We start from the raw sequence: 20,220 nt of genomic DNA, 5'->3' as shown, positions 1-20,220 counted from the left end.
TAATTAATATAACTAATCTGATATAATCTAATTTATATACTTACCATTGAGAGTGCTTCTATCAATCAAATTAGTATCAACTGGCCAATAACCTCCATCTCCATGACGACCTGTGTATTGGGAAAACATGTCAGAATGTTAGTGGATATACAACATGAAAGCACAAAAGAAACAAAACAGACAGAAATAATAAATATTTTAAAATATACAAACAATTGAACACATGATGATTTTGGCCACTCCAAAGAAAGCCTGAGATTGATACCATTTTACCTTGTGAGAAAATGTTATTTTCTATACGTTAGGAAAAAGAAATTGTCATGAAAATGGACTATTAAACACGCTAAATTCAATTCATCTTTGAAAAGCTGCCTCCCTCATCCTTCCCCCCAACCCAATACTCTTGTTAAAAAGTCACCAAAGGTACAACAGCGGCACTAGTCTAAATGTTGCTTTCCAGAACATCTTGGGACAGAAAGGGTGCTTGTTCGCGGCTCCCGGAGAGGCAAAGGCAAGCTATTTGGCTGCAGCAGGTCATGCCTACGCTGTTGCCCATCTGACATGACTCGGGCAAGTTATCATTACCACTTTACAAGGGGACAACGCACTTCATCTTATAACTGGGCTTTAGGTAGTCTTTATGTTACGTGTCAGCTAGGTGCCTGGGGAGGAGCTATTAGAGATGGTGTAAAGACTGGGGCAGGGGATATAGCACAATCCACATGGCCTTAATATTTCTGACAAACACTCTAGGAAAGGAAGAAAGTTTCTTTAGTGTTACATTATTGGAAACACCTCCTTCCATTAGCTGTTCAATAGTTGTAAAAGTAATATTTAACGGAACTGAGCCAAAAATTAACCAGATAGCCTGGCCAGTGTGGCTCAGTAGTTGAGCATTGACTCATGAACCAAGAGTTCATGGGTTCAGTTCCTGGTCAGGGCACATGCCTGGGTTGTGGGCTCGATTCCCAGTAGGGAGCATGCAGGAGGCAGCCGATCCGTAATGTTTCTCTCTCATTGATGTTTCTCTCTCTCTCCCTTCCTTTCCCTCTAAAAATCAATAAAAACATATTAAAAAAAAAGTTCTCAATCACTTAAAAAAATTAACCAGATATAATTATTCTAATTCCTTTGTCTATTGGTACATTTGTAGAACTGCAATTATTTGATTAGATTTTGTGTTCTAGATCGCTATTCAGTATATCATTTATGGGGAAACATTTGGGAGTTAAATTTATATTCAAACACATACATGAATAGAGTTAATTCTCCCTTTTATTTGCTTCAGGGAGTTATTTCTGAAAGTGGTTATAATCAGCAGATGAAGTAGAGGAAGTCAACTGGGGCAGCCAGCTACAAAAACATTGGTTGTTTTCTCACATGTATAGATTTTAGTTTTCTTCTTTAAGACTTTCAAGTCCTACTCTTAAGACCTTCTTTTGCAGACCCAACACTCCTCTTACTAAAGTTTTCCCAAGATCTCATCATTTTATTTACAAAATAGTTGTGAAGGAACTATTTAAATCTTGTTGCCAGACTATACATTCACAATTTTAAAAATTCTTTTGATGTCAAGTCAGAGCTGAAGTTAGGATGTCAAGCTTCCAACAAGCAATGCATAAATTCATGAATCACTTCATATCCTGTTTTCAGCATAAATTGGCACATTTAAAATCTGCTGGCCAATGACTGTGGGTATATAAAGATGTGGAAATTAAGATGGAGTCTCATATTTGTGTGGAGGTGGTGGGAGTTGGGGGGGGTGAGAGAAGCAATTGAAACAAGAACCAATTGTGAAAATTCTGGTGGGTTGACTAAAATTTGGATAAGCTCAACCCTTTTCCAAATACCTTGCTTGTGTGACTCAGACACATTTGGAGTTTCAATGAGCAGAGGATAAGCTTTGCCCATGGGACACTGTAAGATCAGTGTTGGAAGAAATGAAGTGAGACAGGAGTTCTGTATAAATATCAAGATGACTTTTCTCATATCTGAAAGCAACTAGATTGCAAAGCAGTCAGGCAAAAGAGATGCTAACAGCCCCATCACTTAGGCCAGTAAAGCAATAAATGATTCCTGTGGGGAGTAATCCTGTATTGGCTGGAAATTGGGTATATAGCCTGTGGAGGATTTTCCTTTTCCTCTAGCATCCCGACAAATGTCTTTTTAATGAAATTTCTCATTCTCCCAGCTAGTTTGTGGGAAGATGCAAAAAACAAGCCCACAAGCACATCCATATATTACTTAGGCATAAGGCTCTATGGGTATAGCACCCCTTAGATTTAGAGAGACTATTAATTACATTGTGAATTTCGATATGTAGAAGAAAATCAGATGTCATGTGGTTAGACCTTCTGGTAAGATAAAAGAACTCTGGGAAAGCTTCCTAAATAAGAGAGGGCGGCTTAAAGCTTGAACATTCTACTCACGAAACCTAGTGTATTGACAGTGGTGAACTTTTTGCTGGTTATAATTAGATTAACACCACAAAAGAAAATTAAGTAACTCTTAACACACCCAATAGAAAGTACTTTAAAGAAACTTGATATCATCAACTAGCTAGATTGGATTGATGGTAATTTAGAATTCTTGTACTACTTCAGTAAGGAAACACAAACTCATCTCTTGTATACTGATGAGTCTGGGATCCTCTTCAACTAAAGACATGAGAATCAAATATTAATTTTGCCTGCTATGTTTCTGTTCTCTAAATGTCTTTTGAATTCCAGGAAGGCCTCCTTTATGGGTATATATTCTCTCCCTGTTTTAAGGCAAGAACCACAAAGTGTCAAATGAGGAAACACTGGAGACTGAAGAGGATACTGCTATCGCCTGGCATTTCGAAGCACTGTTAAAGGCTTTTTGCTGTGGATCAAATATTGAATGCATTTAGTTAACTTGATTAATTTCATAAGCACCAATTTAGGGAAACTGAGAACTAATTAGACTTTAGTAGATGGAAAGTCAGTTAATGAAAAAATATATAAAAGATCCCAGAGGTCTTAATTTTATTGATGGAGCATAAAACTGATAAAAATTCCTTCAAAATTTATTAAGTGTCTCCTGTATGCAAGACACAGTCCTAGATACTCAGGGAAGGGGTCATATAAGAAGATACATCTGATATGGATCCAGCCATGACAGATAGAGCTGGTTCATAGTATCCAGGTTCTCTACAGGCCTGCTCACGACTGATATTAGCTAACTGCAGAGGGTTTTTAATTTACTCTGACTTTAAAGATTTAGAATAAGTTAATCCATCTATTACTGTAAAATCGCTATTAGATTTAATTTTTTCATTTATCTAGTATTATTAAAATAAATCATGCAAATAAAAGATAATGCATTATTTTCAGTATTATATATTCCACAATTACATTTATTTTAAAACTCCCGAATTTCTTTATTTTTGTATACTGTGTTTAGTCTCTAACTGTTTTCAAAATAAAACATTTCAAGTAAGTAAATGAATACATGACAATTTAAATATAACATTTGTGGAAATAATGTAATAGATTTCAATGTATATAGGTGTCATTATTCAAATAAAAAACCCAACATGGTTCAAAAAAACTTGAATTGGATAATTCTATTTCCTTTTTATAGAATTACTACTAATATTATGATTTTACATGAACACAGTAATCAAAATGTACTACACAAATATAATATCATCTGTAGAATACAAAGAAGAATTCTTGTGTAACTGTGTACCCATATTTTCTTAATAGGAATAGAAAATAATAGACTTGACAAAAATTAAGATAATGAAGAGTAATGAATTTATGTATCACTTAACCAACTGGAACAATTTCATCAAAAAAGTCACTGCCTGCAGAAAGTTTTGGTAATTAAAGCAAAATGTTATTACTTTTCCTTAGGTTTTGGAAGTAGGAGATTGGTGGGTTTTAGAAAGAAAAATAAAACAAGAGAAATGAATTCATGGTTGACTTAAAAAAGAGAAAGGTGGCGGCTTTTTAGAATTATTCAAAATAGTTCTAAACTTATTTTATAGCTCTAAGGTAGGCCCAAACTAGAAATTTCATGCTCCTTCCTTCTTCTGATTTGCATTTCTTAAATACTATAAACTCAAAAGTCATTTAAAGAGTTACTTTTTATATTTTATTTAAAGGATAGGTCTCATAAGTAGCCTTCCTTCCATCCTTTTTGGAGAAGAGACATATACTCCCTTGGACAAAAGACAGTCCCATGATTTCCGTCACTTGCTCTCTGGATTGAGGAAAATATCGGCAGCGGTAATGACTTCCTACATGAAGTCGCTCATTGTTACATTCCTTGGTGCTTGTATACTGTGTTTTCAATGCTTAATGAGTGACTGATGTGAGTTAGAATGCTTCATAATGTGTTAATGTGAACAAATTTCAAGTTATTACTATTATACAAGTTATTCTCTATATTCCTGCCTTACATAACACTTAAAATATTGTTTCTATATTCTTATTGTGGTGTTTGTGCATGTAAAATGAAACAACATTAATGTTTACATTAAACCCCTACTTTTAGAACACGTGGGCAGATGGAGAATATTTCCCATGAAAAAAAAATTTTAGTACCTGCCAAATAGTAATACAACTGGGATTTCATTTCTAGAGTCTGATTTTTGTGAGGGATGTTTATAAGTTCAGGGAGGAGTAAATGGAAAATTAATATCCAGAGGACATTGGCAAAAGGTGATGTAGTATTTCTAATGTATTCTTTAATTTATCTTTCTAAATGAGGATAACAGAGGGTGCCCCACGAGGCACCCACACAATTAATCCCAAGAGAAAAATGAATGGCCCCTAATCTAAGTTAAATGGACAGACTGGTCACCTAATAAATGATCAATATATATCTTCTCAAGGATGCAGAGCTCTGAGATATCTTCTTGATCTTAGAATTGATCTTAGAAAATAATTCAGGTGATAATGAAGGAAAGTGCATTGATTTTATATCTTGTCTACCAGTGGATAAAGATAATCCATTAATGAGACTTGAATGCAATTTTACTATCCAATACACAGATCATAGTGAAATATATTTAAAGCAGATGATTTTTCAGAGGCAAGAAAATATGTCTAAGAGCTCAATATATCATGTAGTTGATAGTCATCAGGACATCTAAAAATGAGGAAGCAAAATTATAACCCAAACCTAGGATATTTCAAACATATGTTAATAAAAAATAACTAATAAACTCTTCTCACCCTATCCTAAGGTTCAATACATTGTTTTCAAGTTAGCATGAAGGAAAGTTTGTTGATTTAAAGAGAAGGGTGAGGTGTGTAAGCTCAGAAAGACAGGCAAGCATGAAATAAGAAAATGCCCTATATGCTCTACCCAAGAGTCTAGAATTTATTTTGTAGGGAACAGAGATTCACTAAAGTACTTTATACAGAAAAGTGACTCAATTAAATATGTATATTAGAAAGATTATTCTGGCTGAGTTGTGAAGAACAAATCAATTAGAAGAGACTATTATAATAAATAGGGTGAGACTAACATTAATTATAAATCCACAAGGCAGATATTATTAGTTCCATTATGTAGATGAGTAAACTGTGGCGCAGAAAGACTCATTTTATTAAGTGGTTTAATATGCCTGACTGTGATGATTATTTTACCAATAGTGGGTGAACTGACAAGTAAAAGAAGGAGTGAGGAGTGTTGGACAGAAATTAGAGCACTCCTTAGAGTTGATGCTGGTGTGGGAATGGGAGGGTTTAGGTGTATAGGTGTGACACGGGATGGTAGGGTATTCTCAACAGGATACACAGAGCAAAAGAGACTGTGGAAGAGAAAGGAAATAGTTGAGTTTGTAACCATACGGAGCACTGGGACACGAGAAGGTGACACTTCATAAAAGGCATAACGGAAGTAGACAAGTAAGGCTAGGAGATGACATACTGAGGCCCTATTCCAGACCTTCCTCTTCTCACCCTGCCCCACACTCTCCCATCAGCCGCCAGTAGTGAATGGGGCTGGCAGGGTTCTGGACCCAGCGGAGCATGCTGGTCTTTCGTGGCCAGTAGGAAAGCCTGAGAGCTGCTGTGTCAGAGCAAAGGAAAACAGAAGAAGACCCATTGCCAACTTATCTCCACCACGGTGAACTACATGGCACGGTGGGGCCCTAACGGTCCCCTGAACACATCCTGCAATCCTCCCTTTGAGCAGCTTCTTGCCTTCTTATTTCCCCATCTAGGCTTTCTCTAAATAAAGAGTCAAGTTATCTTTCCCCTTTGCGGTCATTTGTGTTGATTCAAGTCCGACTCATATATTTAGAGTGCAGCCATGGGTTTTAAAGTCTTTTCTACTACGTACCCACAGTAATTGCCCATCTGAAACCTTGTAATATACGTATTCGATGGGACCCGCCTGGTCCCCACGTCGTATTTTTCAGGGAGTGTTTGTCCTGCCCTAAGCGTATCGCAGGGCTCCTTTCAGTGGGCCTGTGGAGCTGTGCCGCTTTCTTCTGCTTGGTCACATGCAGCACAGCGCGAGGTATGGTTATCAGCAAGCTGGCCAAAGCGAGCCCGGTTCTTTTCATACTGCACATACGAAATTCCAAAAGCTCATCAGCACCTACTGGTTTTGATTTTCTCCTTTCTGTACTCAGAATTACAAGCAGCTCTGAAATGCAAGTCTATAATTTTCTGCTAACAAGAAATGACAGGAAGGGTGGTGGAGGTGAAGGAAAGGGCACAGGAGGTCAGAATCATCCACAAATGTGACCACCGTTTCCTGAGTCACAGAGCCCTTGATGTTTTTCTGTTGAGCTTTAATTTAATAGATGAATACTGAAGATACTTTTTTCCTACTGGAAAAGCACTTTCACATCTTTTTCATATCCCCCAAGATCAGGAACAGCCACGAGCACTATTCCTTTTGGGTTCTCCAAACCATACTTTTGATTAGATGGTAAAGTCTGTCTTTCCAGATTATTCTGTGATCGTTTCCCAAAAGATCTGTGCCATCATAATTTAATTCAACAAACACTTGTCTGGCATCAATAATATAATCCACTCGCAATGAGAAACTGCGCATGCAGGGAGGAAGTGAATCAGACCAGTGGTCTGCCATCAAGGGATTTACAACCTGGCCACGAGTTTGGGAATATAAATAGCAAACTATAAGGAAAGGACAACACAGCCATGAGTCAGTCAGATGTTAGGGACATATAGAGGAATGGGAGGCTGGAAGGGTGAGAAAGCCTTCTTGGAAAAAAGTAGAATTGGGAAGAGATGAGGACTTTACCTGGCAAAGAAAGTATTGCTAAGGCTGAAGACAGGGTACCAGTTAGAACACTGAGCTGTAAAAACGAACTTTTCCCAAAATGATTGTGGATTTTTGCTAATGGGCTGGGGTGTAGATGGATGTACTTTACTGGTCATGAGGCTAGAAGAGGGAAGTTGGGGTCAGGTAGTCAGGGTCTTGATGTCAGAGAAGTGACTTCGTTCTATAAGCAACAGTGAACCACCTGTGTTTTGGAAGGAAAATTCAGGAGGCAGAGTCCAGGACTGATAGAACTGGGCAGGAAATAAAGCTCTGGACCTGGTATTCGGCTAAGGTCTACAGCAAAGAAGGGCATTCAGCAACACAATGAGTCTTACAAAAAGAACTAATTTCAAAAATCTTTTGGAGGGTTTGTTAACAAAAATGCCTACCTTTTAAGTCTTAGAAAGTGAAATGCCATGAATTGTATCAGTTCTTATGAGTACTGAGTATATTGTTTTCCTTCCAAGTTGCCTATTAGAAGATAAAACCTCCTGAGAGGTTGACTGCAGCAGCTACTTGCCGGCTTCCTGGGAACACAGCTAAGTCCCCCAAACGCTTTATTAAAAGCTCATTACTCAGTTTTTTCGCCTCTGCTTTTCCACCAGTTATAAATTCTAAAGCTGCAAAATTTTCGTCCTGAGAAAAGCACAGATGAGACTAGCTTTTCCAAAAGGGTAGGTCAAGCACTTGAATAATAAAGTGAATTAAAACTACATACAATAATGGGGCAAAAAGAGGGTTTTCTTTTCAATTAAACATCTCCCACCAAAAGGGCTGAAGGTTTCCATTTTTCAAACAGCAGCCTGTCTGCTGTAATGCAAACCCTGCAAAGTTTGGGTTACATTAACTAAATTCCAAGCTTGACCACACTACCAAGAAAAGCCTAATTTTCGCCAAATTGGAAACAATTAATATTCTGTTTATTCATGAGATTAAAGCAGGTGAGGTGTAAAATGGCAGGTGTCACGTTAAGGACTTTGCCTGTGTAACCTATTGAGGAAACACAAGGCCTTTAAACTAAGTGAACTTACCTGAGGCCACTTAGGTCTCACTTTCTGATAACAAAGTAGGAACCAATGAACTTACTGCATTTCCAGAAATTATACAGTGGTTCAGAGAAGAAATTCCCACCTTAGTTAGCCTGGGAATGCATCTCGGTCTAACCACCTACATACTGTGAGAGGTTAGGAAAATTTTAACCTTTCTGTGTTTCATCTTCTACACCTGTAAGGATGTTATGAGAATTAAATGTGATAGAACTTGCATGTGCCCTGAAGAGTGACCTATCGTGAAAATGCTGAAAACATGAAGTGCTATACTCACTATGCAAAGATGCTATGCTTGGGTTTTTTATTCTAATGCCAATCCTAAAACTCGATCATCTTAAATCCTGAAAGAAACCAAAAGACAATTTGGGCTAAAGTCATCATTTTACAGGTGAGGATGCTGAGAGAAGATCAGTACATGTCCAAAGTCACACAGGAGGTCCCAGTGGCAGGATGGAGCTAGACTCAGAGGCATCTGATCCCATCCAGCTGCTCTGTGACTGCAGATGGGAAAGCAGAGCATTAGGCCCGTGACCATGACCCAGAGGAGAGTAATTCTCCCTCCCCAGTGGGAGGGCTATTCTCTGCAGGCCGCCTTCTGCTGGATCTATAAACTGGCCTAGGAAATTATGCCTCTTTTCCAGGCTTTGTTTTAGATCACCCACTCAAGCTGTAGAGAATTAAAGAAACTTGAGAAGCTCAAAGCAAGCATTTTCTTCCTAATTCATCTCGGCAGTGAAGACTCCTGTCCCTTTAAGGTACTATGCCATGGCCATAGCTCCTATTCTAACGCCACAGTGGGCAGGCATGGACACATACATGAACTTGTAAATATTTGTGCTCATGCTAAGAATTACCAACTTTTACTCATAAACACTTCAAACTGGAGTCCAATATTTGGGAGTTAATAGAATATAAGGATGTAAAAACAATCCTTTAGAATTAAAGTTTGACCTAATAATCATTTTAGAGAATTTGTCAAATTTTATAATTATGACTATCCTCATTGCAACCCCCAAACAAAAGGATTTTATAAATGCATCTGTGAGAAGCTCTGAAAGGTTTAAGCTAATTGTAGAAAAACAAAAGCCAATTTTTTTGTAAGTATAGCAGCTATCTGGAGTGGAAACACTATGTATTCTGGGAGTAAGGGAGAAACATGTTTGGGTTCCAGCTCTGCCCACAACTATATTTTTGTGACCTTGGGCAAAACAATACCTTCTGCTTTCTCATCTGAAAACATGGAGGGAAAATCAGTGAAAGAAAGAAAAGCTTTCCTTTTGAAGGTGGATGCTATGAACTGAATTGTGTCTCCCCCAAACCCCAAATTCATATGTTAAGTTCTTAACACCCAATATGACTGTATTTAGAGACATAGGCCTTTATGGAAGTAATTAAGGTTACATGAGGTCATAAGGATGGAGCTCTGATCCAATAGGATTTATGTCTTTATAAGAGACGACTTGAGAGAGCTTGTTCTCTGTCTGATGCTTGAGGATACATCGAGAGAGATGTCTGCAGTCCAGGAAGAGAGCCCTCACTGCCAGATCTTGATGTTAGATTTCTAGCCTCCAGAACTGGGAGAAAAGAAATTTCTGTTGTTCAGTACACCCAGCTTTTGGTATTTTGTATTAGCCTCCTGAGCTGACTAAAACAGTGAAATTAGAGCCATCTCTGTGTTTCCTGAGATAAAGAACTGTCGGGATCATATATACTCAGTGCTGTGACTTCCCACTAACAAGGTGACTCCAGATTGAATGCTCTTTGCCTTTGTTTTAGACTATTACAGAGTTGGGGAAAGGAAGGCCAATGTTGGGAAAATACCCATGTACAAACTTTAGATAGAAACTTTATAGATATATGTTAAAAGTGTGTGTGTGTGTGAATGTATACATGTAATATATGTGTGATGAATATACTTGGTGGTTAAAAGCAGGGCTTTTGGAACATGGTTGTCCCAGTTTGAATCGTGGCCTTGCTACTTGCTGGCTGTGCGTTTATAGGCAAGTCGCTTAACCTCTCTAAGCATCAGCTTCATCATTGCTGAAACGGAGACAGCCATAGGATCTCTATAACGGTATTGTTATGAGGATTTGAGCCCATAGATGTAAAGCTCCGTAATAGTGAGTGATAGTAAGAGCTTCAAAAGGGTTCATTTTAACATTATACATGCCCATCCAGACACAAACAAATTGACAGGGTTTTAACCAAAATATGGAAAAGAAAGAAACAAAACTAAACTAAAGCAGAGCGTTTCTATACCCTTTGCATCTGCTCCACATAGCTCGTACAATTTCCCTGCCCTAAGTGACCCTCCAAAAAAAATTAAACAGGTTAATCTTTAAGATCTCATAATTACTTTGGCCACAGATGCCTGGAAGAGACCAAAAAAAAAATAATAATAATTAAGACATGGAACAAGAGATAAGGGGTTACAAAAAGGGGGAATTATAGAGTAGCTTAAGATTAGAGGGTTTAGCAAATAAATGCTAGATAGAACCAATTTACAATTACAGAAAGGGGGAAAGAATTCCAAGTGACGGCTGTAATTTTAATACGACTACTACCATCATTGAGAAGAAACTATTTCTCCCAAATCCACAACTGATTAACAAATAACTGACTTTTTCTTTTCACATTAATGTTCTTCAGGGTGGATTTTCAAATACAAGAAAAAATTATTGTGACAAGCAGCTACAAAGATACTTTTTAAAAATCGTCCAAACGTTTCTCATTTTCTCTCATAGAAGACCAAGTCTATTTAGAGTTCATTCTTGCAGAGTTAACTTTGACCCAGGGTGCTAAATTTTTTTTCTCAGAGGGACTTTTCTCTCGACAGAAATTTGGCACCTGTCATGAATGTATCGAAAAGTGGGACCATTTTGCTGTGGGAGGGGGCAAACTGGTCCAACAGTGAGCACGATAAAGCATAGGCGACTGATTTGCTATGTGCTGAGAGTGGAAACATTCAAGACAGTTTTTTCCTACTGTTTTCATCAGTCTTAGAGGGATCTTCACTCTGGGTTACTTTTCATGCCCTTGGTCATCAATCCAGAAGACTGATTTTATTTAGAAATAGCTTTTAATGACCAGTAAATTTTATATGCCTTCTTTGTAAGGATGTAAAGATATTATTTATAACCACCAATCCCTCTTAATTTTACAAGTGATTTGAGTTTGATGTAAAATTTGGAACCTATCTATTTGACCAACTGTATATAAGCTGTGATTGAATCAGGTACCACACAGTATACAACATGTGACAGAACCTTTCTAAGTAATGTCAGATGAAGAAAAAGAACAACTGACCAACTATATTAACAGGCTCAGTTAACTGGGAATAATTCTTGAGAATTCCTTTGGTTCCTGATAATTGATCTGATTTCACTGTCAGCTTGAAAATCTGAGTAAAATCCTTAGAGAGTGTGTGATAGAGCAGCTAGAGAATAATTTATTCTCTTTTCTTTTATAAAAAGACCAATTTACAAAATGTATTTTGGTAGCTTAAAATAATATTTAAAAAGTTAATTGAAAAAAATAACAGCAAAAACAATGAAAAGGAATTGAGAGACAACTGGAAATCCATTTATAGAGAAGCTTGAGCACATCACCCAAGTGGCTAAAAATGTAAAATTTCATCTGGCTCAGTTACTTAAAAAAACACATATTTCCTAAATATAATTTCAAAAATTATGAGTTATATGCATGTAGAAATTTCAGATTCATTTAAGTTAAAAAAGCTATTAAGATTATTTTAATTATTTTATACACTTCTGTTAATTAACTACTCCAGCTTTGGATTTGGCTAGCACTAATATATAATTTACCTAAGTAAATATATGCTGATACTTACTCATCATTAATAGTTTTACAAATATACTATTAAGTAGATATTGATCTTAGGAAAATACTTTAAGTGGAAGCCAGCAGGTGCAGCTAGGGGATTCAGGGAAACGTTAACCCCGGGCAGGCATTTCGATGCACTGCATCATTTCTGTCGCTCCCTGTGTGAAACCCTAGCCACGTTCTCCCAAGCAGAGGCCTGGTCAAAGGGCCCAGAGACAGACCTGAACACAGGATCATTAACCAAAATACCACTCATGTATGCAACCTTCTGTTGTTAGTGAGCCTTACCAATCACATATACTTAACATTTATCAAAAGTTAAAAGTATTCTTATTGAAAAGAATGTTTTCCCCCAATCTACAACATGGGGCCTTATGAGACATGGTGCTTGCAAGCAGGTTCTGCTGACAACAGATATCCAAAGCAGAAGAAAGCTATAGACTCTGAACCAACAAATACCAGCACAGACTCTACCCAGTTATGAGCATTTCCAAACTCTCCCTTCTTTAAGGATATAATATTGTGAAAAAATAAAACTCATATACATTCCTTTTCTCTCTAGCATTCTACTAATCATTCTTAGTGTAAAAACAATGCAACCTTAATTTCTCACTCTACAAATCATGGTCATAGCAAATTCATTCCTACCTGTGAGGTGATGGGAAACTCTCATCTATACCCATTTTCCTTTGTGGAAAACCATCCCTGTTTCTTTAAGCAAATCAGCTTTTAGCAAAAGAGTGGAAAGAGAATAAAATACTCTGAGCCAACCCAGCATCTGATTGAAGAAATGAAAGCTCTCTGGCTTCAGAATGAACAAGAGTAATGCCTAAAAAAGTTGACCTAACTTTGTTTTCATTAATTAAAAGAAGCTCATTGCAAAGGAAAAGCACACATGATTTATGGTTTTTTCTCTGTAGAGCTACAGAACTTTAATCCATAGCTCATGAAAGGGTGCAGGAGCAGCTTGAAAATTATGCTGAGCTTAATTATACTTAATGTGAATTATTCAGAAGTGCACACAGAGACTAAAAATTTATTTCATACAAAGAAGCTTGACATTTTAATTGGCCCTTCAGAATAGAGACAAAACAATTTCCTCTCAAGAAAATCCACATCTTCCCTATCAGAGCCTCGGCCCCATCCAAGCAGAACTTCATTAACAAGATTAATTATTGCCCCAGAGGCTGCTTCATCAGGTGTATGGCCCAGGTGAAAAGAGGACCGTGAAGTCATGACTGACATTTCTAACAGACAGGATTGATTCAAGGAGAGGGGAAAAATGACAGGTTGAGCCACCATACCTTGGTCATTTGCCATTTTGTCAGGATGTTCCACTGTGGGGGGAAAAGAAATATTATGAGATTTTGACAGTTCCCAGCAAGAAAGGTGACATTTCAAATCAAGAGTTTTTGTTAGCAAGTTCTTATATCAAGGCCAATGCCCTATGGAAATAAAATTGGTAAGGAATCAAGGTTAATGTAACTCTTTCTATAAAACAATTAGAGGAAAATGTTGAAAATATTTTTGTTATATAAATGTGTTCTTAAAAATATGTTGTTTGTCACATTTCTCTAAACATAAGCTCAGAATGATCATCATACAAGTTTAATTAATACAATAATCATAAAAATGCATGAGATTACCAAATAATTATCAATGTTTTAATTAAGTTAAGAAAATGATTTACTGATATTCATTAATTCTCACATGAATAGGGTAAAATCATAGAATTTGTATGGTTTGATAAATTTTTATATCTTGTGAAGAAAAGTTGAGTAGTTTACTGCAGTTGAGTTATGAATAATGTTGAAAATGACTTTTTTCCCCTTGTTGGTTTATTTTTTAATTTTTACTGAGGTGACTGGTTAATAACATTATAAAAGTTTCAGGTATACATCATAATTACATAACTATATATACTATAGTGTGCTCACCAATAAAAGTCTAGCTTCTATCCATCACCATATATTTGACCCCCTTTACCCATATTTTGCCCTCACCCCACCTCCCTTCCCCTCTGGTAACCACCAGTCTACTGTCTGTATTTATGAGCTTGTTTTTGTTTTAAATTTAAAAACATCTCTAGCTGTGGTTTTTTTTTTTTTTTTTTTTTTTTTGAGGTGGCTTGTTTCCTGTTAATCAAATACAACTATATAGGAAGTAAATCTCCAGTATCATTCTTTTTCTAGAAATTGTGATATGACATTTTGACCAGTGTAGATTTTTGTAAGTCTGTATCAATCATTTAACCTATCCTTGATTTTCTTTGAGCTTTGAGTCTACTTGGCATATTTAATCACTTAATTGCAGCCAAACTTGATGCACAGGCTCCTACACTTGCTGGTTTGCTTCTTGCATATGCCTCAGTTAAAGCCACACAGAGAAAAAATATAATAGCATTCCCATGACCAGTAAGTTCTCTCATTATTGCAGTTTCATAGCAAATCTACCATCATTGTTTAAAAAATTACTTAAAGTCGATGGTAGCCATTCTGACAGGTGTGAAGTGATAACCCACAGTGGTTTTAATTTGCATCTTTCTGATGATTAGCAACGTTGAGTATTTTTTCATATGTCTCTTCCCCATCTGTATGTCTTCTTTGGAGAACTGTCTACTCAGGTCCTTTGGCCATTTTTTAACTGGATTGTTTGTCTTCCTTTTGTTAAGTTGCATGAGTTCCTTATATATTTTGGAGATTAACCCCTTATCCGATGTGTCATTGGCAAATATGTTCTCCCATACAGTGGGTTCCCTTTTCATCTTGTTGATGGTTTCTTTTGCTGTGCAGAAGCTTTTCATTTTGATGTAGTGCCATTTGTTTATTTTCTCCTTTGTTTATCTTATCCTAGGAGATGTACTGGCAAACATATTGCTAGGAGAGATGTCTGGGATTTTGCTGCCTATGGTTTCTTCTAGGATTTTTATGGTTTCCCAATTTACATTTAAGTGTCAGAATGGCTGCCATCAACAAATCAATAAATGACAAGTGCTGGCGAGGATGTGAAGAAATGGAAACCCTAGTACTCTGCTGGTGGGAATGCAGACTGGTGCAGCCACTATGGAAAACAGTATGGAATTTCCTCAAAAAATTAAATATGGAGCTGCTGTTTGATCCAGTGATCCCACTTCTAGAAATATATCCTAAGAAACCTGAAACATCAATCAAAAAGAATATTTGTACCCCACTTTCATAGCAGCACAATTTTTAATAGCTAATATCTGGAAACAGCCCAAGCACCCATCAGTAGATGAGTGGATAAAAAAGCTGTGGCGCATTCACACCATGGAATACTATGCAGCTGTAAAGAAGAAGGATCTCTTACCCTTTGAGACAGCATGGAGGGACCTGGAGAGTATTATGCTAAGTGAAATAAGCCAGTCAGGGAAAGACAAGTACCATGTGATCTCATTCCTATGTGGAATATAATGAACAAAATAAATTGATAAAATAGATCAGGAGACACAGAAGCATGGAACAGGCTGATGAATCTCTGAGGGAAGGTGGAGGTGGGTGGGTGGGAAGAGATTAACCAAAGGGCTTATATGAGCATATGCATAACCCATGGACACAGACAATAGTGTGCTGAAGGCCTGGGGTGGGGGGTGGTTGCTGGGTAGAAGAGATCAATGGGGGAAAAAAGGGGACATCTGTAATACTTTCAATAATACGTTCAACTTTTTAAAGATAAATTTTAAAAAAAGAAAAATAACTTAAAGTCTTACAGGTGTTATTCCTTCCTTTTCTAATTTAAGGAACACAAATTATTGTCCAAAAGAATGCATAAATTGAAATACCTAACGATGTTAACAAAAGCCTCTTTAAGATGAATAGGGTTGATTAGTGTCACATCATAGAAGGACAAATTTCTAAACCAGAGATTATTTACAATTTCTTTTATGTTAAAATAATATGTAGACATATTCTATGAAAAGGGTAAACTAGGAAAGGTATCTTAATAAAAAGAAGACTTTGAATTCTGTATGACTCTTTGGGAAACAGTATACATAGGAGTGTTTACTACATTAAGATTCTACAAGCTTTATATAAATTTTATAAATGTCTTTGTATCTTCTCAAGATTAAACATTTTTTAATTCACCAGGCCATCTAATCGAATATTTTCTAATCTAATCATTACAATTTAATTTTTGTCTTGATTTTCTCTCCCATTTCTCATTGAGGTCTATAGGTTCCTGAAAATACATTTTTTTAATAGTATTAGGGGGTTGTTGATGAAAGGTGCTTTTGATAGGCAACTGAATTAACTGTACTTTATAGACAGGGATAGGACTCTAATGTAGCTTTTAAGGATGGACACTGTGTTGTAGAAAATGCCATACAGGTTTTCCAGTAAGAATGGGGAATAATATGTCAGGATCATATGTGGCCACAAAATCAGGAAGGGTAAATGTCTGGTAGCCAGAACAGACACACTTGAGAAACGACCATGATCAGTATCACATATTTAGGGGAGAACTGTTTGGAATGATATCAAAAAAAGAAAAAAAACAATCTCATCTCATTTTCACTTTTTATCTCTTCCTTTATCTTTAATTATATACATGAACTATCTGTAGTCTAAGCAATTTTTTTTTTAATGCTCACCAGAGGATATTTTTTCTATTGCTTTTCAGAGACAGTGGAGGGGGGTAGGGGGCGGAGATTGAACCTGCAACCGAGGTGTGTCGGAATCGAACCCCGGGGCCCTTCAGTCAGTGGGCCAATGCTCTAACCACTGAGCCAAACCATCTAGGGCTGAGCAATATTTCAGCAACTGACAAATATGTTATTGTGGACAATCTGAGCTGTATTCTTATCTTCTGGATTTGTTTTATTGTTAGCAAATCTGGACTGGATATTACCTGAGAGGCTTTGAATGACCCAAGGGAAGTTATCATCTACTGACGAGTATTTCCTCCCTATTACTTGACAGACCAGCAGGAGGAAGCTACTTTACTAGAAGAAACAACCCATGGGAGAGGCAGAGATAAACATGACTCTCACTCATCTTCTAAGGGTTAGATGGCATGTAGGTATTGTGATGGGGAGAATTTGGGGAGGGGAGGCAGGTATTTGCAGAGTCCTGTGTGGTCAGAGAATCAAGTTCAAGAGCCTCCTAGTTAACATTTCAAGGAAAGAGTCAGATATATCACATATACCATATACATAAAGGTATAATAACTCAATCCATTTTTAATCTCTGGCTGGGGCCTAAAACCAAAAAAAGACAAAACTCTAGTCTCTAGTAGAAAATGTGTCTATCTTGCAAACACTCAATAAGAAAGAATGAAGCCTGTGGGCACCTGCCTGGGGGCGTAATTACAATAAAGCACTTGCCTATTACCCAGTAGGCTACAGAGTTTCCTCAGCCTCAGGACAATAGGTAAGCCTTTCTATCTGTCAGACAAAGTCACACTCTCATGAACAGTGGCCTTAAGTTTTGAAGCAGCTTTGGAAAATGAAAATCTTAAATCAGAGAGCAATAGCACAATTTTAGTCTTAGTGTAGATTTGGTTCATTGTGGCTTCAAATCTCTTATGATGAGTAATTTATTTACCTTAGAACATTTGTCATTATAAATGATAGCTAAGGTGCATGCAGGTACAATGTCAATTATTGATAAAGATGGGCGATATAAATATTTCTAAATAATTTAAAGTATACCCCAAGCCCGGCCGGGTGTGGCTCAGTGGTTGAGCATCGACCTAGGGTCCAGGCGATCGGGGTTCGATTCCCAGTCAGGGCACATGCCTGAGCTGCAGGCTAGATCCCTAGTCGGGGGCGTGCAGGAGGCAGCCGATCAATGACTCTCTCATCACTGATGTTTCTATCTCTCTCTCCCTCTCCTTTCCTCTTTCTGAAATCAATAAAGATGTATTTAAAAAAAAATAAAAATAAAGTATACTTCAAACATCTAAAACTTAGTTTACTATATATGAGCAAGATCTGTTTTAAAAACTTTTAATTGGCTATTAATGGAGCATGACATACTTAGGGTAGACAATATTAAACATTCCAATCAGGGTATTAGAAATGATTCTTATGGACTATTAGGACTTATAGCAAATTCCTGAATTTGTTCTTAATTCTGAAGATCATTTAATAGATGAGTTTAGGACACTGAGGGTAAACACCACCAAATGAGATCGGGAGTTCATTAAACAATCCTCATGATGATTATCAGTGTGGGCCTGTAAATCCTGTGATAACTCATCACTCTGCTGCACATTTGGATGCCTTAAGTCGTTTTTAAACCCTCCCTGAGATCTCGAGTTGGCATACACTGTGAGCATGAAATTAATTTGGCACTTGTCTGTAGATAAAGATGAAGCATTTGTGAAACATTATCTGGTTACATTTCATGCTCCCGCGAAATGCATAACCAGTTTCCTGTCGATAGCTCATTTGGACTGAAACCTGATTTAGACGTGAAGCCCTAAAAACCTAGAGAGACAAAGCTTAGCTCGTTTCCTCCTGCCTCTCTCCCAGCTTCTACTCTGTCGTTCAGAACTGCCGCGCAGGCTCAGGCTGAGTGCTTGCTGGTGTGTTCCTGGCAAACTTTCACATTCACTATTACCAAATCCAGCTTTTGAATGGCTCACTCACTAGAATTCAAAAGTCCACTATTTATGAGGCTACCTTCCCTAGGAGAATTGAGAACTAGACTATATAATTATTTTAAAACTCTTCTTTAGTATGTCAAACGACTGGGTGAAAATGTCAGACGCCTGTTTCTGATTTTTCAGTTGTTGGCTATCATGTATTATCAAGTTTTCAGCCAGATATAGAGGCTTAATGTGGACACAGATTTAAAAGCCAAGTATCCTTCTTTAGAGCAAGACACATCACTCCTTAAATATCAATCTGTAAATATCAGCTATGCAACATTTGAATTATTTTCAATTGCTGAATAATAGAAGCCCTTGAAACCATCTATCTTCCAGAAAAATCATATTCTGCTTTAAAAAAATGTATATGAAGATTATTTTGATGTAGTTATTATTCTGGGCTTTAGTATTTTTCTGTATGAACATGTAACTATCTTATGTAAGCATGTGGATTTTCTTCCAATCATTCTGCAAAATTTTTTGTTGTTGCTGACTTGGTCCTTAAACACATTCATTTTGTTTGAGGTTTTCTATCTTGCCATATCAAAATATTCTTTCATATAGAAGGACAATAGTTCTTGAAAGAAAATATTTAAATTTAGCAGGCATATGCCATTCACATAACTCAACGGTTTTTCATTTTTGTTCCCTTACACAAAATGGCCAAAGTGTTTCATTATATTTTGAATGGAACCAACATACATGAAATCAATACAAAATTCCAAGAGGATTATAAATGAAAACAAGTCAAGTTGAAATGTCTGCCTTCTGCTGAAGGCAGAAAATGTAGTGATACAATAGATTTTTCTATGACATGCTGGCTTTCAGAATTTAAGGATACATTTCAATTAATTATTTTTTCTTATTTTTTTCTAGTTTTACTGAGAAATACTTGATATATAACACTGTATAAGTTTAGGATATATGGCATGAAGGCCTGATTTACATATAGGGTGAAATAATTACCATGAAAGGTTTAGTTAACACAAATGCATAGCCCATGGACACAGACAGTGTGGTGAAGGCCATGGGGGTGGGCGGGGGCTGTGTGGAGGTGAGCAAAGGGTGGGGGGGGGGAATGGGGGACATCTGTAACAGTGTCAACAGTAAAAACTTTAAAAATGTTTTAGTTAACATAAATCACCTCATAAAGATACAATAAAAAAATGAAAAAAATTTTGTGATGAGAACTCTTAGGACTACTCTCTTAAAATAATTCCTATATATTATATATCAGTGTTAACTGTAGTCATTATGTGGTACATTACATTCATAGTACTTATTTATCTTACCTTTTGACTACCTTCCTCCAACTCACACTCTCCCTACCCCGTCTCTCATAACCAAAAATCTGATCTCTTTTTCTATGAGTTTGGTGGGTTTTTGTTTGTTTGCTTGTCTGTTTGTTTTTAGACTCCACATATAAGTGAAATCATAAAGC

The 20,220-nt window shown here is 36.9% G+C and overlaps 1 protein-coding gene across 1 annotated transcript in view; it reads right to left on the bottom strand.

Annotated features, from left to right (window-relative positions):
• The window catches only part of DCC (DCC netrin 1 receptor), a 603,848-nt gene that overhangs the window by 67,605 nt on the left and 516,023 nt on the right, over nucleotides 1-20,220 (bottom strand). Inside the window, exons 21-22 of the mRNA XM_087819312.1 lie at nucleotides 13,472-13,504; nucleotides 45-110 (exon numbers count right to left, since the gene is read on the bottom strand). Coding sequence (XP_087675438.1) covers nucleotides 45-110; nucleotides 13,472-13,504 — 99 coding nt within the window. The remainder of the gene's footprint in view (nucleotides 1-44; nucleotides 111-13,471; nucleotides 13,505-20,220) is intronic.

Source organism: Miniopterus natalensis, chromosome 7 (assembly GCF_054644295.1).
Source record: "Miniopterus natalensis isolate mMinNat1 chromosome 7, mMinNat1.hap1, whole genome shotgun sequence".
Taxonomy (NCBI): Eukaryota; Metazoa; Chordata; class Mammalia; order Chiroptera; family Miniopteridae; genus Miniopterus; species Miniopterus natalensis.
Note: the sequence above shows the minus strand (reverse complement) of the source record. Positions and strands in the feature narration are given on the sequence as shown.